At 33.7% G+C, this 23896-nt stretch overlaps 3 protein-coding genes across 3 annotated transcripts; all 3 read right to left on the reverse strand.

Moving 5' to 3' along the window:
- Nucleotides 1-703: 703 nt before the first annotated feature.
- LOC140860631 (uncharacterized mitochondrial protein AtMg00710-like) lies at nucleotides 704-1210 on the reverse strand. Its single transcript, XM_073263634.1, has one exon. It carries the CDS (start codon nucleotides 1208-1210, stop codon nucleotides 704-706), a length of 507 nt encoding a protein of 168 aa, XP_073119735.1.
- A 17793-nt stretch (nucleotides 1211-19003) lies between these two features.
- LOC140860632 (uncharacterized) lies at nucleotides 19004-19864 on the reverse strand. Its single transcript, XM_073263635.1, has one exon. It carries the CDS (start codon nucleotides 19862-19864, stop codon nucleotides 19004-19006), a length of 861 nt encoding a protein of 286 aa, XP_073119736.1.
- LOC140860633 (uncharacterized) lies at nucleotides 19239-23652 on the reverse strand. Its single transcript, XM_073263636.1, has 4 exons — nucleotides 23638-23652; nucleotides 22920-22964; nucleotides 22253-22401; nucleotides 19239-20829 (listed from the first exon to the last, which is right to left on the reverse strand). The coding sequence occupies exons 1-4, from the start codon at nucleotides 23650-23652 to the stop codon at nucleotides 19920-19922; spliced, it is 1119 nt and encodes a 372-aa protein (XP_073119737.1). The 3' UTR covers nucleotides 19239-19919.
- Nucleotides 23653-23896: the final 244 nt, after the last annotated feature.

Raw genomic sequence — 23896 nt, forward strand, 5'->3', positions numbered from 1 at the left:
AATCATCAAAACACTTATACCACTGTCTAGGAGATTTCTTTAAGCCATAAATTGATTTCTGTAACAAGCAAACCTTTCCAGCTTGTGTATCAATTTCGAAGCCTTCTGGTTGAGTCATGAAAATCCTTTCTTCTAGATTCCCATGTAAGAAGGTTGTCTTGACATCTAATTGCTCAAGCTCCAAGTCTTATATAGCTATAATTGCTAGTAGAATTCTGATGGAGGTATGCTTAACCATTGGAGAAAATACCTCATGATAGTCCACTCCTTCAATCTGTGAGAACCCCTCTGCCACTAATCTTGCTTTATATCTTGGTATTTCCACCCCTGGTACTCCTGATTTCCTTTTGTACACCCACTTTTAACCAATGACCTTCTTATCTTTTGGTTTATCAACTAGCACCTAGGTGTTGTTCTTAATGAGAGATGTGTATTCATCTTTCATTACTTTCTCCCACTGATTCCAATCTTTGCACCTCATAGCTTCTGTATATGTCGATGGTTCTTCTAAGTCCATTAAGTCAGACACATTTAGTTCAAAGGTAGTGAATTCGGATGAAGAAAATCTAGATGGAAATCTGATTTCTCTTCTTACTCTATCTCTTGCAAGAAGATATTTACCTTGATGTTGATCCTGATTAGGATCATCTCATTCACTTCGACTTACATCCATCTTAGCATCATCTTGATCGGTTGCTTGACTTTAATTCTGATGAATTTCATAGAAGCCTTTTGGAGTGTGGTGGTTTAATCCACCTTCATCTTGATTTGCATTAGTTTTATGAATCTGCTGTTCATCCCTGTCCATAAAACTCTGCGCAACTTGTTTAGTGTTGGCTGATCCTTTAACAAGCTTGTTAGTTTTATAGAATTCACATTCATTAAAGATCACATCTGTACTTATTACACACTTAAGATCATCTAAAAGCCAAACCTTGTAACCTTTAACAACATTTGGAGAACCAAGGAAAACTTCTTTCTTTGCTCTGCGACTTAATTTTCCTTGGTTCGTATGAATAAATACAACACAACCAAAGGTTTTAAGATGTTTATAAGTTGGTTTTTTCTTAGACCATTTATGCTCAGGAACCATAAAATCAATAGCTGAAGATGGAGACAGATTTATCAAGTAGCAAGCTGTGGATGCAGCTTTTGCCCAGAATTTAGAAGGTAAACAACTTTCATTCAACATGCATCTAACTTTATTCATAATAGTTTTATTCATGCGTTCTGCAACACCATTTTGTTTTGGTGTTCATGTGCAAGTCTATGCCTAACAATATCATTCTTTGCACAGAAATCATAAAACTCATGATTGCAAAACTCAAGACCATTATCGGTTCTTAGTGTTTTAATTTTATTTCCTGACTGATTTTCAACTAATCTTTACCATTCAACAAGCTTATTAAAAACTTCATCTTTTGTTCTTAAGAAGTTCATTAATCAATGAAATGAAATATTGACATTTAGAAAGTGAAAGAGGTTCTTTAGGTGAACTCCACAAATCTGCATGTATATAATCAAGAGGTAAATTTGTATTGGGAGTGGCTGTATTGAATTTGAGTCTGTGAGCCTTGCTTAATAATACTCAATTTTCACAGAAGTCAAGATTACTAATCTGTTTAGAATCCAAAAGCTGTTGTTTGCTCAACTCTTAAAATCCTCCAAGACTCATATGGCCGATTCTCTTATGCCAAAGGTGAGTACTGTCTTTTTCTGGTGTAGATACATTCACTTCTGCTGTTAGAGTAGTCCCTTGAAGTACATAGAGGCCGTGTTTGAGGATTCCTTCAAGACAACTAGCGAACCTTTTATACATTAAGTATTCCATTTTGAGCTTTGTAACTTAGCCCTTTTTGATCTAGAGTACCTAAGGATGGTACCAGGGATCAAAATACTTTGTAATTAAGTCTGGAGGTACAATGTTCGATCCCTGGGGAGGGAAAAAAAACTCCTCTAGCCAGGTGGGGAGAAGGCCATGAGTAGCAAAATGGTTGCGGGCCCCCTGAGCTGTGAAGGGACGCAACCGGACCATTACAAAAAAGGGCGCCCTTTTTTGTAATGTTCCGGTTGCGTCCCTTCACAGCTCAGGGGGCCCGCAACCATTTTGCTACTCATGGCCTTCTTCCCACCTGGCTAGGGGAGTTTTTGCCCTCCCCAGGGATCGAATCTTGTACCTCCAGGCTTAAGTACAAAGTGTTCTGATCCCTGGTACCATTGTGCTAGACTAGCTCAATGGTACCAGGGATCAAAAGACTTTGTACTTAAGCCTGGAGGTACAAGGTTCGATCCCTGGGAATGACAAAAACTCCACTAGCCAGGTGGGGAGAAGGCCATGAGTTAGAAAATGGTTGCGGGCCCCCTGAGCTGTGAAGGGACGCTTCCGGACCATTACAAGGAATGTATCTCACATCATTTATCACCTTTACTGTGCCATCCCACATTTTCAACCTTATAGATCCAATACCATGAATCTTGCAAGATTCATTATTTCCCAGCAATACATAACCAGCCTCAACTTGTCTCAAATCTGTAAACAAGTCATTTCTTGGAGTCATATGGTAAGAACATCCTGAATCCAATATCCAATCTTCTTTAGTGTCTTCAGACGATATAGATAGTACCTCAACAACTTCATATTCTTCCAATATATTTGCTGTATTAGTGATTGAGGCTGTTTTTTTTCCTTGACCTGGCTTCCTAGAAGGACAAAAACTCCTGATGTGCCCTTCCTTCTTGCAAGAATAGCATATCCTCTTTGGCCTTGATTTAGATCTTGATCGAGGTCTCCATTTACCATCGTGCGCTACTATTACTTCATCAAGAGTGAGTGTTTCTTTCCCATATTTGAGAGTGTTCCTCAGCTGATCATATGATTGAGGCAAAAAATTCAGTAGAAAGATGGCTTGATCCTCATCATCAATCTTTACATCCATATTCTCCAAATTTGCCAGCAGCTTAGTGAATTCATCAATGTTTTTAATTTATTGTCTTGTTTTCGTCCATTTTATAGTTGTAGAACTTTTGTTTCAGATATATCCTATTGGGCAAGGTCTTTGTCATGTATAATTTCTCTAGCTTAAGCCACATGTCAGCTACGGATTTCTTCCTTACAACTTTTCTGAGGATTTGATCACTTAGACTAAGGACAATCATATTCCTTTCCTTCTTTAATATATCTGTCTTGTTCTATTTTGTATTCGGGATCTTGGTTTCACCTTGTAAGGCTTCATCCAATCCTAGATTACCAAGGTGAGCAACCATCTTCTCTCTCCATAAATTGAAATCATTCTTCCCATCGAATTTCTCCACCTCAAACTTTGATGTGGGCATTGTTAAATAATGTCCCTGGCCAGTAGACATCTTTATCAAGAGGATTATCGACAGAGTCAATTGCAGAGAAGACGGAGAACCACCAATCGAACTCTTTCGCCCCAAGATCTTAATCTTGAGGCTCTGATACCACTTATTGTAATCTAACCCCAGAATATGACTCTCAGAAGACACAATTCACATACACAATCAAGCAACAAGTTCTAAGCATTATAACAATGCAAGAAAAGAACGCAAGAACACTACAATTACTTGGTTCGAATTGAGATCAATCTTACATCCAAGGTTCTGGAAATCATCCCAAATGAATTCACTATGAATCAAGAGTTTCAATCGTTACAATACTCTCACAAGAACAATTACAATCTTCACCAGAAAAATAAAAGAAGAACTTAGACAGATTAATCAGGAACTCTGCTTTCGATCTTCTGCACTTGACTCAAGCTCGAAATTTAGAGAAGAATCAGCTTGATTCCAATGGTGTGGCTCTCGAATTATCTCAGAGGATTAGATACTCTTTTTGTCTTGCCCTTTTGTGCGGATCATCAAACACATCACGGGAGATGAAGACTTATATACTAAGTTGCTAAATAATCAAACAGATTAACTAACCAATTTCTTGAATTAAATCTCAGCCGTTAGATCAAGATCAATAATAAGGATTAATCTTAGCCATCTAATGACAACTAATTGAAGTCAACCAAAGTCTTCACACCTCCGAAAATGAAATCCCAAAAAATAATCTAGGAAAATGAAGAATTATCCCACTGAAAGAAATGAGAGAGGAGTTTGTTATAAGCCAAAAAAACCTCGAATTAATAAAGATGGATAGAGATCCTTAAAAGAGTCTGCTCACCACCTATCCTCCCAAAACTTTATTGATTAAGTTACCCCACACTTACCGCTACCCTCACAGACTGAAGAAAATCTGGTTAAATTTTTTAGATAAACTTAAATAAAGCGCTGTTGGGATTTTAAGTTTCGGTATTTTGAGTTGTCAATTGCATCGCTAAATTGAACTCGAAAACAGAGGAAACAAAAGTAAACTGCTAAAATGCTCAATTACTAAGACGCATCAGTTTACCTACTAAGAACTGCTCAAAAGATATTAAACTTCTCGCATCACTGGAATAGAGTGTTTACCAATTAAGAACTGATCCAAAGATATTAAACTGCTCGCATTACTGGGATAGAGCGGCTAAGTAAACTGATCGCACGCTCAACTGCTAAGATATATCATTTTAACTACCGAGACTAAGTACTCAATTGCTGAACTGCTATTATATTCAAAAATTCTCAGCTTATCTCTCTGCCACTAGAGTGCCATCATCAGGAAGCTGAAGTTCACACAATCAGTTCAATCAATACTCAGAGAATATTCAGATTGACACAGTTTACCTCATCGGATAAAGTTATCCGTACACTGACATTTTTGCAGATGATCTATGCATATTCATAATGTACCTTTTGCAGAGAATGTTGACATGACATATACAAACAGTGGAATGGAAAGAATTTGAAGATTTTAGATAATATTTAAAATTATAACCGTTGGAACCCAAGCCTATAAATAGGCACTTCGATCAGTTGAGGAAGGATCTCGGACACTTTCGCTCTTGCTATCATATATTACAACAGTTTTCAAAGCCTTTCAAGCAAAACTGATCGAGAAACTCAAAGCACACACTCTCAGATTTTATTCGATCATTGAAGGATCAATTTTTGCAATTGTAATCGAGTTGTAATTGTCACGCCCCGGGCCCTGGCCCGCGCCTGCGCGACTGCACAATGGGCTCCTATAGCAACTACTTCGTATTCGTTCTCGCTTTACGAAAATGATTAACCCAAGTTGTTATAGAAGTCCATTGTATCCCATTTTAAACTCATTTTAAAGCTTTTATTTTTTTCATGTGGGACAAGGGTCTCACAATCACCCCTCCTTCAGAGCGCGACGTCCTCGTCGCGACCTGACCTTCGATCCACCAGCACCGGGAATCTAGAGGTGGCTTCTACGGGTTCAAGAGGTGTCTTCCGTCATGTAGCACTTTGCCCCGCAGGTTCAAGAGATGGCTCCCACGCACGTAGCACTTTGCCCCACATAGCACTTATTTCCCGGGGTATTCCGGCTGGTGACCATCTCTGATACCATTCCAATGCTCTTGTGTTATTTTAATTTAACACATTTTACCATAATCTGGAATAGCAAACTTTGATCTGTCAACTAGGCCAGTAAATTTCCCAATAAATAAATTGAGTCAATTTTAGGCTTTGACCAGTGACCCAAACTGATTATTTTCTCCAAATTAAATTATCTGGAATAAATAATTATTTTAATTCCAATATCTCAATAATTATCTCAAAAATACCAATATTACCAGATATCCAGAAATATTCAAACTCATTGACTAATTGGCACGTGTATTTTGTAAATACACTCTATAACTCATTTGGCAGAAATAATTATTTTTCCAACTCAATAATTATTTTAAATTGCCAATTAAATCGGTAATAAATTTTTGGGGCGTTACAGTAATCTTTTTGTTTTACATTCTTTCGAGGACTGTATTTTGTGTTATTGTTGTTAGGAGTTCTGAGATAGACGATTTTGTGTAAGTCTTAGTCTTGAAGTGGGGTTTTGCAAGTTGATTGTAAAATTCAAAGTCTTCTAGTTCTATCATTTCGAAGAGGAAGAAAGGGTGACATAGGAGTTTTTGAAATCTCCAAATATCCAGAAACATTTGATTGTGTTCTTATTTTAGTTTACCTCATTCATTCAGTTTCGCATTCATTCCTATACTCAGTGTTCAGAATCTTTTTGTTGATAGTTTTCCGTGCATCACACTTGTTTGTCAACTTACATAGACACCAAGAAAGAAAGAATTCAGTCGCTAACCCGATTGAGTTCTAATAGTTTACAGTTGAGAAATTTTTTAGGTGTATTCATCCCCCCTCTACACTCAACTGATCCTATCAGACGCTTCTAAATGTTACGTTTTTTTGCTAAATCTGCATCCTTACTATGATCTTATAATCCATATTTGCTAACTATAACCCCATGTGACACTTGATTCCTTAAGCCAAACTACGTAGGGAGGTACATGGTCCGCAATATAAGTGGTTAATACCTGAAAGATGGAAACTCCACCAATGAGTGAGAGATGGATGTGCATCTTCTTTTGGAGAGCTCGTCACATAAGAAATCTAAAGTTAAGCGTGCTTGATTTGTGACAATTTGGAGATGGTTGATCCCTTAGGAAGTTTCTCATGGCGTGGACTGATGTCATAAGCAAGCTGGAAAGTCCCTTTTATTACTCTGGGGACAGTAATCACATTTGGGATGTTAAAATAACCTTTTTTGAAACGTGTCTATCTCGGAAGAAAATCACCACCACCATTTTCCTAGAAGAGCCCTACTCCTCAAACAAATGTTCCCAATGTACAAACCTCATATTTCCTTCGGTTTACAAACCCTTTCTCTCGCAACTAAATGACAATGTTAATCCCTATCGACTCCGTCCCATAAAAAGTCTCTCGTGATATTCTCCAATACCTCCGTGATACCCTATGGGTATCCTAAAAATAGACAAAAAGTACACCGACAAAGCATTCAACACTGTTGAAATCAAGATTAATCTAATCCTTTTGACAAAAAACACTTTCTTCCAACTTCCTTGAGTGACTTATATCTCATAAATGATCATAGATATTACATAAATATTTCATGTATAAATATATGTTTGAATGACTTATATTTGATTAATCATTGTAGATGCTACATATATATTTGATGTATAAACATATGTTTGAGTGACTTATATTTCATTAATGATAATAAATGTTACATTTATATTGGATGTATAACATATGTTTTATTGACTTAGGTCATCTCCAACTCATTACATTATCTTGGTGTAACACTAACTTTAAAATAGTGTAATTCTTACACCAAATACAAAACTCATATCCAACACAGTAACTCTAAACTCTACACTAAAATGAATATTTTCGAAATATTTCCTATTATTTTATTCACAACTAATTTATTCCACAAATATTTTTAAACACAATTAATATTTAAAATAATTTTTGTATAGATATTCATTAGAAATATTAATGAATTAAAATTTTAATTAAATCTATTTAAAAAATTATTTTAAAATATTTAATTTTATTATTTGAAATACTTAAACTTATTACTTAATTGAATAAATTGAATGTAATTAATTAATTATTTAAAAAAATTACAATCACACATAAAAATAATTTTCAGATAAAATATTAAAATACAACAAATATTAAAATGATGCTTAAAATAGAAATGAAGTACAAATATCCAAGTTTTAAATAAATGAACTACTATATAAATCTCATAAATGGTATATTAGTGTATCTCGTAGTGCGAAGTGAGTCTCTCTATCCTTTAATTTTTTTTATATCGAGCAAAAAATTCTTGAAATCTTATATTTCGATACGTAACCATTTTAAAATTCAGAGTTGTCGCTTTCATCACATCTTGGATTGGTGCATCCAAGTCACGCCCATCCTCGATAATCATATTGTTCATTATAATACATGTAGTCATTATATCTTGAAAGTGTTTTTTTTGCCAAGAATGTGCCAGAGATGCTAAAATTGCAAATAATGATTGAGGTATTCCAAACGCGCGTTCAAAATCTTTTATCCATGACTTTTGTTTCATTGCAATTTTTTTTTTGGTCCACGTGGATCATGAATAGTTTTCATAGGAGTTAACCATTTATGATATGTATCATCAGCTAAGTAATATACTTGATGATACTCTTTTTCACCAATAAAGTAATTTGCCGGAGGAGTTCTACCTTGTGCAAGATTTTAAAATAGATTGGATGCCTCAAGAACATTAATGTCATTGTTAGACCCTGGCATACCAAAAAATTCATGTCATATCCAAAGATCATAATCAGCAACCGCTTCAAAAATAATGGTCAGAGAACCACTACGATGGCCCGCATATTGCCCATGCTGTTGGGAAATTTTGTCACCTTCAATGCATATAATCCAAGCTTCCCAACATTCCAAGAAATCCATGTTTTTCACCAATATGCAGTATCTATCGATATCAATTGGGGTAGGTGACATTAGGTATTGCTTTGCAAACATCTCTACAATATTCTGACAACAACGTTGAAGACATTGAACTGTAGTCAATTCTCTTATCTTAATATATTCATTAGCAGTATCCGCAGGTGTACCGTAAGACAATGACTGCATTGCAGCTATACTGTAATCCAACACTCGCATTGCAACTGCAATTTTTTTTATTAGTAGAGATTCCAAGTCGACGAAGACCATCTACCCGTTGTGTGAAATAACGACCGCGACTCTTCACCACATCAACAATACGAAAAAAGGCCCAGTGATATTCAAAAACATCGTAAAAACATTACGTCATTGTATCTTAGATTCTCAGCAAAATAATAATTGAATAGATTACGATCAACCATTTCTCGATCACGTCGAATTACGATATGACTGGGAATCGACCCTCCATGTTTGAATTCGGATTCATGTTTCTCGGAATATGAAGCTGCTAAAATTGTGTTATTGATGGCTAGACTCCCTAATAATTTTTTTGTTTCATTAATGGACTCAAATTGATCTAGAATATGTGAATCAAATTCACCAGATGAGTTGATGATGTTGAATGAAAAAAAATGGAAAATTTTAAAATTCATGGTATATATTGATTGTTGAAAATTTTTACGTATTACTCGAGTACCTTCATATGATTGATATATATATATATATATATATATATATATATATATATATGTATATATATATGTATATATAAGCTAAATCTATTCATATATCTTTATCATCTATCTAATAATCCAATCTGATTTAGACACCGTCGAGTTAGATTTTATTTAACTAGAACCATAGGATCTTTATCGTAAATCCAGGAAATCTGATCCGATTTACACATCGTAGGATTAGATTTCGTTCAATCGAAACCATAGGATTTTTATCTTCTATCCAAATAATTTGACCAATTTATTCGCCATGGGATTAGATTTCGTTTAATTGGAACAATACGATTTTTATCATCTATCCAACATATCAGATCCTATTTATTCACCGACGTCAGATTAAATTTCATTTAATTGGAACCATAGGATCTTCATCATATATCCAGAAAATCTGATTTGATTTACAAAACTTCGGATTAGATTTCGTTCAATCAGAACCATAGGATTTTTATCCTCTATTCAAGTAATCAGATCGAAATTATTCACCATTGGATTATATTTCGTTCAATTGGAACCATTGGATTTTATCCTCTATCAAAAAAATAAGATCCAAATTATTTACGATTAAATTATATTTCATTTAATTGGAACTTTAGGATTTTTATCATATATACAAATAGAAATCATTCCATGGTTATATGCTGGTACCATAGAAATTTAAATTGTAAATTATTGTAATCATATAATTTTATATTGTAACCAATTGGATAGATGATCTGTATCATCTATCCAATAAATACATAAATTTAAACATATTATTATATTGGGTTGATGATATTTATCATCTATCCAATAAATTGGAATCGGTTATTATATTGTATATTATTGTAAATTGAAACTATTGAATTTTATTATTGTAAATCCATTCCTATTTATACATTGTCAGATTATATTTTATTTAATCAGAACCATATGATCTTTATCCTATATCCAAAAGTCATTATCTGTTATATTCATCATCGTATTAGATTTCATTTAATCGGAATCATACGATCTTTATCTTCTATCCAATAAATCTGATCCTATTTATACACCGTTGGATTATATTACATGCAATCACAACTATCAAATTCATATCATCTAGCATTTCTAATTCTATAAATAGGTATAAAATAATTTTTTTTCGAGTCACCATTGCCATTCTCTGTAAATATTATTCTCATCTCCCTACATATTTTATTTTCAATGGCTTTTTCAATGGCTTCGACTGCATTAACTGCTTCTTATTCTTATCAAGAAGACATACGCCTTTTTCATGTTTATCTTGACATTTCCCTAGAAACTATCATAGGAATAAACCAATCTAAAAGTCAATTCTGTAGTCATGTTGAGAAAAGTTACAAAAATTCCATATCACCTACCATGACAGAAGTTCGTAACAAAAGAATCCGTGCAAGCTCGTATGGGGTTAATAATTGAGGCAATTAGTAAATTAAAATCAAGCATTCAACATGTTGAACAACTCCATCTAAGTTGTGCTTCATAAATGAATATTGTGAGTTTTGTTTCATGGAATTTCTACACTTATATATTACTATAATTATTTTATATTATCTAACTATGCTTTAATTTTATATACATATAATTCGTGCAAAAAAGTTAATGAAATAAATGCTAATTTCAAGAAAGAGTTTAAGTTTGATCATTTATGGTATATCATGAAAGATATGGAGAAGGATGCAGCTTCATCAAACCCCTCATGAGCATCAATTCAAAGAGGTATTGAATTTTTTGAATGTCCACATCAGACGCACAAGCAATATATTCCTCCAAATCAACGTCCCCTTGATTATCATCATTTGAGATTAACTTCAGTGATGAAAATATTGGTGGTACTTCGTCACATCGACCAAAATTGAAAAAGAAAGAAGATGAATATAGACAATTGAATCAATGAGATTATGGCAAGAAAAAAATCTTAAAATTATCCCACAAGAAAATCCTTATTGTGAACATAACAATTAATTATAGATAAAACGTATGCAAAAAACTGAACGAAAATTGGAACAAAATGAAATAAAAACAGAACAAAATCGCCTACTGTTGGATCTGACTTGGTTCCAAGAAGAATTTTTATTTTTATTTTAGTAGTCGACCTCAACTTTATTCAAGATCCATCTTTGTGTGAAAACTTTCGGGCCGAACAATCAAGAATTTTGAATGAGAATGCAGAAAGGAAATGTGCACGTGATAGTCTCAACGATGACAAATATTTTGGAGACATTGGAGGATCCGGATCCAACTTACCACCTTTTTAAAGTTTCAGTGCTTGTCATCCAAATTTATTTTGTTGTATTGTGATGTAAATATAACAAAACACGAACTTGGATGAGATTCTTTATCATGGGCATCGAATAGGCCTTCTCTGATAGCAAATAATTCCCCGAGCACTATTGAATCTGGGTTGATTATAGCTATAAAGAAGAATTCAATATACATTACACATTTTAGATGTACTAAGTGAGTTGAATTGTGATGGGAAAACACAATATTGAGTCATTGCTGTTGTCGTGCTTATATCAACAGTTGTATTAATCGATCCATTGAAAGGAATAAGTTGTAGCAAATAGCAGAATTGATAAGTCTCTCTAGACATGAAAAACATAACAATGTATATATATATAGCATACTGGCGGACAATTATAATGGCTTCGGTAAAAAAAAAATTGTAGCCAAAATGTGTGTTGGGAAAGAACTCATATTTATATTTATATTTAAAAAAGTCCTTGATTAATGATTATTCCACTTCTAGGAGTGATAAATATACATAATTTATTTTAACAGATCTCTGCATCATAATTGTCACTAAAAGTAAAAGTACTAACGACAACAATAAAAATAAACAAAGGTTCTCGATAAATGTAAGAAATCTGATCTTTTTGTCTCTTGGTTACTTTTTCTGGATTTAATGAGTGTTTATTATTATTATTATTATTATTATTATTATTATTATTATTATTATTATTATTATTATTATTAATCAACTGGAACTTTTAGCCTTTCAATTATATTTTCATTCTAAAACTTAATTTTCAAATTCCAAACATTGAAAACAAAGTTTGCAAATAGGTTATCTTATTCTTAATCCATGATTTCATTGTATTTATGAATTCATTTGATATAATTTTTATTGCACAATTTGACGGTTTTGATATCCTCTTGCTATATAAATAGTACGTAATTCATTTTATGATATGTTGTCTATGCAAAGTATGACTTGTATTATATGTGTTTGAGGATGCGGTTATAGTGCATCATGTCACATGCATTTCCAAATCATTTGTCGCCGTAGTATTCGGTACTATAATATCTCGATCACCACCCATTAGTCCGGAGTTACTTTACCATTATTTCCACCGATATTAACCTTTATGCGGATCCACTTTATGTTACAACACATAATTATTAGATATGATGCATGTATTATAATATTGATCCTGGTCTGATTCAAATAAAGACATTTGATCGTTTACTATACTATTCATGTTACTTTTATCAACAAAATCAATTATGATTGATTCTTATATGTTGACCACTTATTTATTTCCATTATTATCCAAATTTATGAATACAAGTGATTTTTTTGTTTTGTTAACATTTATTTTTAGCGAAATGGACAACTGCACTCATGAAAGGATGAAAAATTTCTCCTTACCTGTACATGCACTGTCTTAATAGTGCATCCAATGGTGGAAATTTATCAATATATGTGAGGTTCACTGAAAATAATGGATCCCACATGTATTGATAAATCTTCACCTTTAAATGTTACTTGGGGCAGTTCCTGTACATATAGGATCTCATTTACCAATAGGTAATCATGGATAATTAATTTAATTTCATTTATTGTGTTGAATATATGGGTTAATTAACCAGAAGTATTACGTTGTCTATTCATAAATGTGAACAGAAACTTGAAAAATCAATATGATTGCACATGGAATAAAAATGACAACGATATTAATTCTCTTTCTCAAATTGCAATGATAAATTATGAAAAATAAAAGAACATGTTGGACGTACGTTGGTTTCATAAAACAGAAGTAACAAACGTAAACAACTTGTAGGAAAATAAATATAAATCTGTCTTACGCAAATTGTTTACCTGAATGATACCAAGTTTTCTTGAATGATAGCAAGACTCATATAATCTTTTACAAACATCGTATCTTTCATGTTTGATTGTTATAACAAGATTAATAGAGTTTTGATAGGTTTTTTATGAGTGAAAAAATGAAACGAGTAAAATACTGTTGGAATTCAACTCAAAATTTTTTGGATTCAACAATTCAAATCAATCATGGTGGCTACCAAATTTGATGTCATTCACACCATGGTTTCACACTTCAACAACCCCCCAAATTTTTTCTATAAATAGATCACAAACCTTTGCTCCAAAACCATCCCAAGAAATCCCAAAAACACAAGCAATATTGAGTGTTTTTTTTGTAGCCTAGTCATTTAGATAAATTTTAGTATGCTATGTGGTTGCGGCGATGTCCGATCTTCCACATCAAAAAGAATTTTCTCCGTGATTAGATTTGTGTGAGTTCCACTTGTAAAGTGAGATCGAGTGTGTCATCCAAGAATCGTTGTTCTTGAAGTTCTTGGTATCCCCTAAATTGTTCTAGGGAGTGTTGTTGTTATCTCCTATTACGATAGGAATGCGTTGTACTCATTATTGATATAGTGGAAGTTTTCTTGGTGGACTTCGGTCCCGTGATTTTTTTCTAATTTGGGTTTTTCACGTAAAAATCCTTGTGTCTTTCTTATTCATGCATATTATCTTGATTAATATTGATATCATGGAAACACTTTGATCCGATAGTATCACTGAAGAGGAAAAGAATCAAACGCTTCCGCTACATAAAAATCAATTAAATTTGGCTATCTTTCCCAACAAGTGGTATCAGAGACACGTTCAATGGAGGAGCCCCTTGGAGGGATGTTAAAACTGAACGGGTCAAACTATTCCATATGGAAGGCAAGCATGTTGGATCTGCCATATTGCAAAGATTTGTACTTTCCATTGAGTGGTGATGAAGCCAAGCCAGAAAATTAATCAAATGAAGAATAGACTATACTGCATCGAAAAACTGTTGGTTACATACGAAGTTTTATCGAGCATAGTATCTTTCATAACTTTGCAAACGAAGATAAAAGCTGATGCTTTGTGGAGAAAAATTGAAGCTATATTTGAGAGAAAGAATGCCTTAAACAAAGCCTCAATTATCAGAAGTATCGCACGACTCAGATACAAAGAAGGAGCAAATATGACAGAGCACCTAAATACTTACCAGGATTTAATCAACAAATCTACCACCATGAAGATTGCCCTAGATGATGAAGTTACAACCTTGTTATTACTGAGCTCTTTGCCAGATAGTTGGGATACTCTTGTGGTATCGCTCAGTAATTCTGCTCTTGATGGAAAGATGACACTACAAACAGTCAAAGATTGCCTTCTTACTAAAGAGTCTAGAAGAAAAGAGCAAGAATATAACTCTGAAACCAAGGCATTGGTTACAGAAACGGCTGATAATCGAGGACGAAGTTACACCATAGGTCCTCAGAAAGGAAGATACAAATCCAGGGGGAAGTCTAAGACCAGAAAAGAATTCAAGTGCCATTATTGTGAAGGTCCAAATCATTATGAAAGAGAATGCAGGAAAAAGAAGAGAGATCAAAGGAATGGTACAAAGTCAGAAGAGAAAGACACAGCTGCAGTTACATCTGATGGTGATATTATCATTCTTGGTGATGACTCATGTTTCAGTCTATCATACCAACAAACTGATTGCATTATTGATTCCGGAGATTCATATCATATCACTCCACACAGAGATATGTTTGTGTCCTACTAAAGTGGAAACTTTGGAAAAGTTAGAATGACCAATCAAGGTTTGACAGAAGTCATTGGTATGGGGAGTATTGTCTTGGAGACAGATACAGAATCTCATCTCACTCTCAAAGAAGTTGGCCATGTTCCAGATATTCGTCTTAATATCATTTCCACTGGAAAGCTTGATGATGAAGGCTGTGCCAGTCACTTTGGAGAAGGAAAATGGAAACTCACCAAAGGTTCTCTCATTATTGCTAGAGGTGTGAAGCAGAACTCTCTCTATATGATGCAGGCTAAGGTATCCAGTGGAGAGGTAAACACATCTACAAAAAATTCCTCTATTGAATTATGGCACAAGAGACTTGGATATATAAGCCAAAAAGGAATGGAAACTTTGGCTAGAAATTAACTCCTACCTAAAGTATTTGGTATGCACTTGGAAACCTGTGTTGATTATCTAGCTGGAAAACAACACAGAGTTGCATTTCAAAGCTTTTATCCATCCAGAAAAAATCAACGCTTGGATTTAGTGCACACAGACTTGTGCTATATAAAAGACAGAACTCTCGGCGATGCTTTATAATTCATGACCTTTATCGATGATTTCTCCCGAAAGGTCTGGTGTTTTGCGTTAAAATCTAAAGATCATGTTCTTGAGATCTTTAAGAATTTTCACGCAAAAGTTGAAAGAGAAAATGGATTGAAACTGAAATGTGTTCGCGCAGACAATGGTGGCGAATACAGGGGTCCATTTGAGCAATATTTCTCAACTCATGGAATCAGGCTAGAGAAAAGTGTTCCAAAAACACCACAACACAATGGAGTGGCTGAAAGAATGAACAGGACAATTTGTGAGAGGATAAAGTGCATGTTATCTCAGTCCTAATTTCCCAATTTCTTTTGGGGTGAAGCTATGAGAACTGCAATTGATTAGATCAACCTTTCTCCATCAGCTCCGTTAGATGGTGGTGTTCCTGACAGAGTTTGGTTTGGAAAAGATGTCTCCTACAAACACTTGAGAGTGTTTGGATGCAGAGCTTTTGTTCATATTCCAAAAGATGAAAGATTCAAGCTTGATGATAAATCCAAAAAGTGCATATTTTTGGGTTATGGCCATGAAGAGTTCAGATACCGACTATGGGATCCAGTAAATCAAAAGATTGTTAGAAGCCGAGATGTTGTATTTCTTGAAGATGAGATTGGTTGTGATGTTGAACACAATAAAGAATATCAATCATCCAATTCAGAAATCTGAGTCAATCTAGATCCAGTTCGTTCACCCATAGTTCGTGATCATGGGGGAGATATGCAAAGTGATAATAAAGAGTTAGTTGAACCAGATGATACTCAAGGCAACCCTTTAGATTAACCTTCTGAGACAGGGGTTAGAAGGTCAACCAGACAAAGAATACCTTCTACAAGATACAGTCCACATGAATATGTGATGCTCACTGATGGCGGAGAACCAGAAAGTTTTAAAGAAGTTGTATCAAGTGCCCAAAAAGATTAGTGGATCGAAACGATGAAAGATGAGATGCAATCGCTTCATGACAATCATACCTATGGATTGGTAAATCTACCAAAAGGTAAGAGAGCACTTAAAAATAAATGGGTTTACAGGGTGAAGACTGAAGAAAATGGATCAAGATTGAGGTACAAAGAGAGGCTAGTCGTAAAAGGTGTCAACCAAAATAAAGGTGTTGATTTTGATGAAATTTTCTCACCAGTGGTGAAGATGTCTTCTATCAGAGTTGTTCTTGGACTTCCTGCTAGTTTGGATTTGGAGATAGAACAACTTGATGTCAAGACCGCATTTTTTCATGGTGATCTAGATGAAGAAATATATATATGGATCAGCCAGAAGGATTCAAAGTCAAAGGCAAAGAGAACATGGTGTGTCGGTTGAACAAAAGCTTGTATAGATTGAAGCAAGCCCCAAGACAGTGGTACAAAAAGTTCGATTCATTCATGATGAGTCACAGGTACAGGAAAACCAGTTCTGATCACTGCGTATTTCTTAAGAAATACGACGACAATGATGTCATCATACTATTGTTATATGTTGATGATATGTTGATCATTGGTCATGATTCAAGCAAGATAGACAAGCTTAAGGGGGAGCTTGATAATCTTTTGTAATGAAAGACTTAGGACCAGCAAAACAGATTCTTGGAATGAATATCTCCAGGGATAGGACAAATAAGAAACTGTGGTTATCTCAAGAACAATACATTGAGAAAGTTCTTGAAAGATTCAAAATGGATAAGGCAAAGACCGACCGTTGGCATTCCACTTGCAGGGCACTTCAAACTAAGTTCAGGCCAATGTCCTACAAGTGATGAAGAAAAGAAAGAAATGGAAAGTGTTCCTTATGCATTAGCAGTCGGCGGTTTGATGTATGTAATAGTGTGTACAAGACGTGGCATCGCTCACGCAGTTGGCGTGGTAAGTCGATTTCTCTCAAATCCCGGCAACGATAATTGGTCAGCAGTGAAATGGATATTCCAATATCTGAGAGGTACTTCTAGATTTTGTTTGAGATTTGGAACTAACCTACTTGTGTTAGAAGGCTACACCGATGCAGATATGGCTGGTGATGTTGATTCTAGAAAGTCCACATCTGGATACTTGATGACATATAGCAGTCTCATGGCTATCAAAACTTCAAAAGTGTGTGGCATTATCCACAACAGAAGCCGAGTACATAGCCACGACCAAAGCATGCAAAGAACTTCTGTGGTTGAAGAAGTTTCTACAAGATTTAGGCCTAAGGCAAGACAAGTTTACGCTCTACTGTGACAGTCAGAGGGCAATCCATCTGAGTAAAAACTCCAGTTTTCACTCAAGGTTGAAGCATATTGATGTGAGGTATCATTGGATCCGAGATGCGTTAAACGACAAGTTGTTACATCTTGAGAAGATACATACTGATGAAAGTGGTTCCGATATGTTCACAAAGTCATTGCCAAAAGAAAAGTTGGAAAGATGTAGAAGTGCAGCGGGTCTGATTGAATCCACAGAATGAGTTTGAGGGGGAGAATTATTGGAATTCAACTCAACTTTTTTTGGATTCAATAATTCAAATCAACCATGGTGGCTACCAAACTTGATGTCATTCACACACTTCAACAACCCCCCAAATTTTGCCTATAAATAGATCACAAACCTTTGCTCCAAAACCATCCCAAGAAATCCCAAAAACACAAGCAATATTGAGTGTTTTTTTGTAGCCTAGTCATTTAAATAAATTTTATTATACTCTGTGGTTACGGCGATGTCCGATCTTCCACATCAGAAAGAATTTTTTACGTGATTAGATTTGTGTGAGTTCTACTTGTAAAATGAGATCGAGTGTGTCATCCAAAAATCGTTGTTCTTGAAGTTCTTGGTATCCATTAAATTGTTCTAGGGAGCGTTGTTGTTATCTCCTATTATTATAGGAATACGTTGTAACCATTATTGATATAGTGGAGATTTTTTTGGTGGACTTCGGTCCCGTGGTTTTTCCCTAATTTGGGTTTTCCACGTAAAAATCTTTGTATCGTTCTTATTCGTGCATATTATCTTGATTGATATTGATATCATGAAAACACTTTGATCCGATAGTATCACTGAAGGGGAAAAGAATCAAACGCTTCCGCTACATAAAAGTCAATTAAATTTGCCTATCTTTCTCAACAAATACGTACATGCTCATCGATGAAAATCAGCTTTCTCATTGTCGTGTTTCCCTTCCTAGTTGGTGCCTCTTCTCCTTGTCGAAGAACGAAAAATGTTTACAGTGAAGCCTCTTTTTTGGTCGTGCAGATCTCTAAGTGGTGTAATCTCCATTTTTCTAACACTTAGGTTAATAATTTTAAATTTTGTATGCATGGAATCAGGGGCGTATCCAGGATTTTTTTTTCGGGGGGCTTAACGTATAAGTTATAAAAAAACCAAAAAATTGAAAAATCCAAAACTTTCATTTTAAAATAACATAAGCAAAACAATCATAAAAAAATAATATTCGCAAGTTACATCAACCAAATTATACATACTACTTCAATCGCAGTCTGCGATTTTTCAAAAGATCAAACCTATCAATTATATATTCCAAATCAATATTACGAGCAATCTCTCTCTCAATATACAAAATCATAGCATTGTTAAGATATTCTTGCTCCATTTTGTTGCGAAGTTGGGTCTTGAGAAGTTTCATCCCTGAAAATGCTCTCTCTGTGGTTGCAGTAGAAACCGGAAGAGTTAGGACTAAACGGATCAACCTATCAATCATGAAATAAATCTTTGACTTCTTTGTTTCGGTTAGCAATCGACATAATTTAGGAAGAGAATCGATATTTTTAAATCGCAGATCTTCAAAAACATCAAGCTTGTAATGATTTAACTGACTTCTCAGATGTTCCATGTCATCTCCAGAAAAATCACACGGATAAAACTTCTTAGCCAAAGAACAAATAGCACTATCAAAAAATGATTTGAATCCATCACTAGGATTCAAGGCATCACACAAAGTGAGTAGCTCCATTGATTTCTCAGTAAATCTGTTGTTCAACTCCATCAATTGTTTGGCAACCACAACATTGAATACATGAAAATGATAATACTTCTTCAATGTGAAATGATTTTTCTGCTGACAAGAACGTTTAGTACCTTGGAAGTATGGATCAGAAAAATCAGGTACTTCAATATCATGAACACCACAAAAATCATTTACACTCCATATAAAATCCAACCATTCATCATTTCGCATCTTTTGAAAGAGTAATTTTGTAGTTGTGACTAGCTTCATTGCATTCAAAATATCTTGATCTTTTCGTCCCAATGCTTGACACAACATATTTGATACTTCCAAGATTCTATGCATCAACAGTAACATGAAAACAAATTCAAATGTCATCATTCCAATATATAAACCTTTAGACTCTGCACGTATACTAGAGTTTGATCCTTTTTCATAAGATCTTCAAGAAGTGTACAAATTGAATGAAACAATTCAATAACTCTGCCAACAGAGGTGTAATGTGAACTCCAACGAGTAGATCCAGGACGTTGTAAAGCACAAACTTGATTAAACCCACTATCAAATCAACAATTTCATCTTCTCTAATTGATTGTAACTGACAGTGCCTCTTCGAAGAAATAGTAACAAAATTGACAATGGAAGTTAACTTAGAAAAAAATAGCCATACATCTGATACCTCTTTAGCTGCTGCAACTAAGGCAAGTTGGAGTCGATGAGCAAAACAATAAACATAATAGGCATATGGACAATCTCTGAGAAACAAAGCTTGTAGCCCATTCCATTCTCCCCTCATGTTACTAGCACCATCGTACCCTTGACCTCGCATGTTTTCCACCAAAAGCTTATGGTGTGATAGTATGTTGCAAATTTGTGTTTTCAAAGTTATAGAATTTGTGTCATCAACAACAACAACTTCCATAAAGCGCTCTCTAACAACCCCATCAACATCTACATATCTTAAAACAAGAGCCATTTGTGTTTTATGGGATTCATCAGTTGCCTCATCAACAAGAATACAAAACTTAGCATCCTCAATTTCATCACGAATTTTACTTCGTACAAGATCCGCAATAATTTTTAGTATCTCTTGTTGAATTGACGGTGCTATATACTTGGCATTTTTAGCCGCTTTAGACAAAACAATATCACCAATTTCTTTGCATAACTCAGCTTGAAAATTGACTAGTTCTAGAAAATTACCTCGATTGTGAGAACTGTATGACTCATCGTGTCCTCTAAATGCACAACCTTGCAATGCTAGCCACCATACAGCTCTTATGAAAGTCTTTAAAAGCAATCGATTTTGCTTAACCACTTTTTCTGACTCTTTAACTATTTTCCTGTCAATATGCCGAGAAACATTTTTCAAACTCTTCCATTTTTGCATAGAATCACTATGATGTGAATTAATTTCTCCTTCATGCCTTTTCAATGGACAATTTTTGCAATTCACTCTTTTTCAATTCTTGAATCCTTCAACTGTAAATTTCTTTTGTTGTGAAGAAGGGGTATCAAATAAATAGCATGGAAAACAAAATGCACTTTCCTTTGCTTCAAAAAACTCAAGCCACGGAAATTTTATAAACCAAGAAGACTGAAAACTGCGTCTTTGTTGCTTAAAATCAACAAGAAGATAATTATAAATAGGTTGATATGGTCCCATACCAACATATTCTTTCCGAATCTCATCTTGTTTGTCACATGGATATTGCCAAATCACGGGTCGTTTTCCAGGATCTCGCTCGTAATACGGATAGTTGCTTTCTATTGTATCTACCACTTCATGAACAAGATTCATTTTTTTTGTTTCCAGTGGTACATTTGGACTTGAAGGAGAAGGATCGTTTGAAACAATTTGATTATTTGTTGATTGATCATTGTCTTTTCGAGAAAAATAATCGTTGATCTTCCTTTTCGACATATCCCTTTCACTTTTCCAATCATTATAAACATAAAAAATAACAATCAACAAAAGAAAAGAAAATAATTGAAAATAGCTACGGTTGCATATCACATTTTCTATCTTTCTCTGTTCAAATAAATTGGAATCAAACTAAAGAATGCTAAATAAAAATTACTTATTGTCTAAATTAGAATAACTAACATTAAAAATCTTATTATATTAAATATTTTAGATTTAAAATATCCAAACTCACGAAAGCCACTAAACTACAACATTGACAAAGGCTAAAGCAAAAAAGAAAAATTTAAAAAAAACTATCCAAAAGTTAAAGCACAGAATGAATTAGACAAACATAAAATTAATTATATAAATTAATTGACAAATTTTAGAATACTGAGTCTAAAACTCCTAATGAATATTCCAGCAAGTTTTTCGAATACCCAAGCAAAACTCAAATTTCCAGACTTCAAACATTTTGACTATCACAATTGAGATGTTTCAAAAATTCGAAGACCCAAAATTGAATAACATATTCAATTGTAAATAATTATCCAAACTTCTACATTAAATTTCAGAATCTTCGTGATTATTCTTAGCCTAAAAAAATCTGTATCTTTTAAGTAAATTTTCGAAGTTAACAAACAATTAATGAAAAAAAGAAAGAATTAATCCAGCATCCTTGATTATGAAACACATTTAGTATCCAAAATTTTTGAATACCCAAAGTCCCAAAGACCCAAACTCACGGATGAAGAAACTATGGGGAAAACAAGTTTTTTGAGTTTATTATACGAGCAAGAATTAGAGAAATTAGTAGAAAGATTGCAAGAAATTAAATATGCAGAAAATTAAATTTGAACCTGAGGCTATGGAGATTTGGTGAAAATAAGAGAATTAAAAATTGATTCGTGGGAGGCTGGGAGCACTGGGCGTTTAGGTTTTTTAATGAATAACATTTTTTATGAATAAAATTTTGTTTTCTTTCAGCAATCTTATATTCTTTTGTTCTCTTCAAGCCCAATCTAATTTTTTCAACTAAAAAATTTTGCTGGGCTCGTTATTAATTGGACCTAATTATACCTCTACTAAAATTTTAAGGTAGAGGGCTTTCTGGGCTTAAGCCCAGTCAAGCCCATGCTATACGTACGCCCCTGCATGGAATGTTGTGGTTGGTAAATTATGTCTGATGCAATATTTATAGCAAATTAGAATCATTATTAAAAACCAAAAGTCGGGGCACAATGGATTAATATTTGAATCAATATTTTTAAATCTAATCATTAACTAATTCTTATCTTGCATCTAGTGTTTGGATATATACACTTTACGCATTTAATTCAATAATTAATAATTTGTAAACTATACACACATATACATATATATAATTGTGTGCTATTGATTATACAATTGTTATTTAATAAATGCATCGCATTTGAACATAATCCATTGAAGTTATTGTCATAAGAATTTATTACACTGGCTGAAGGAATTAAGGAAACAGAAGTAGTAGGATTAAGAATTTATTACGGAAGCTGAGAGCAACAATTCTATGACGGATTTAACCTCGTAAAACTGAGAAAAAATGAGGTGAAAATGTAAATTCACAATGAAAAATGAGCATTTTTACAATGAAAAATTATCCTTTTAAATATAAAAAATATTGATGCGAAAATAAAAATTAACAATTTGTTTCAGAAAAAAATCAAGTTTAGTTAAGAACTAAATTTTATTATTGTGCTGAAATGAGTTAATACAATTAATTTTTTGTTTAAGAAATAAACGTAATAATATAATATAACTATTTGTTAGTTGATGTAGTTATTATATGAAAATTTTGAGCGAGTTAATTTTCGGTAAATTGTTTGATATTATATGTTTATAAAATTTATATATTTAATTTATTTATCTAATTTTATGTTTATAAATTTTTTATAACATGGAAATGGCATTAAATTGAGATGATTTTTTTCGTAAAGTAAATAATGAATTTTATAAAAGAATGCAAAGTGTGTGACGATTAATATCGGTTAAATTGGGTAATTAAAAAACAAAAAATATGAGGACACAAAAGGAATATAATAATTATTATTATTTTAAAATCAAAATATTCTCGTTTGTTCATAGGAAACATTAACCATGGGAAAAATCTAAAGATAAAATTGAAATAAAAATTTCTTGGATAATGTCTAACAAATCAGCGATGGACCGGCACAGTTATGAAATAATATTGTCCTCGCGTAGTTACCCTATTGCGATCCATTGAAGTGAAGATGCTGAAGAAAATAGCAAAGACAATATGCTTCTCTTGCCCCACAACTAATCATGAAATGCCTTATAGCTAGCACCGTGGATTACATGAATACTGTCTAACGAAAATAATATGAGAGATTATGTATATATGTATACTTTGGATTTCTTGTTTATTAGTGAAATTGAGATTATTTCTTGACTTATATAGAGTTAAGTGATCATTGAATTAATTAATTTGATTAAATGCATGTCTT

The sequence above is a fragment of the Henckelia pumila genome, chromosome 4, assembly GCF_033568475.1.
Source record: "Henckelia pumila isolate YLH828 chromosome 4, ASM3356847v2, whole genome shotgun sequence".
Lineage (NCBI taxonomy): Eukaryota > Viridiplantae > Streptophyta > Magnoliopsida > Lamiales > Gesneriaceae > Henckelia > Henckelia pumila.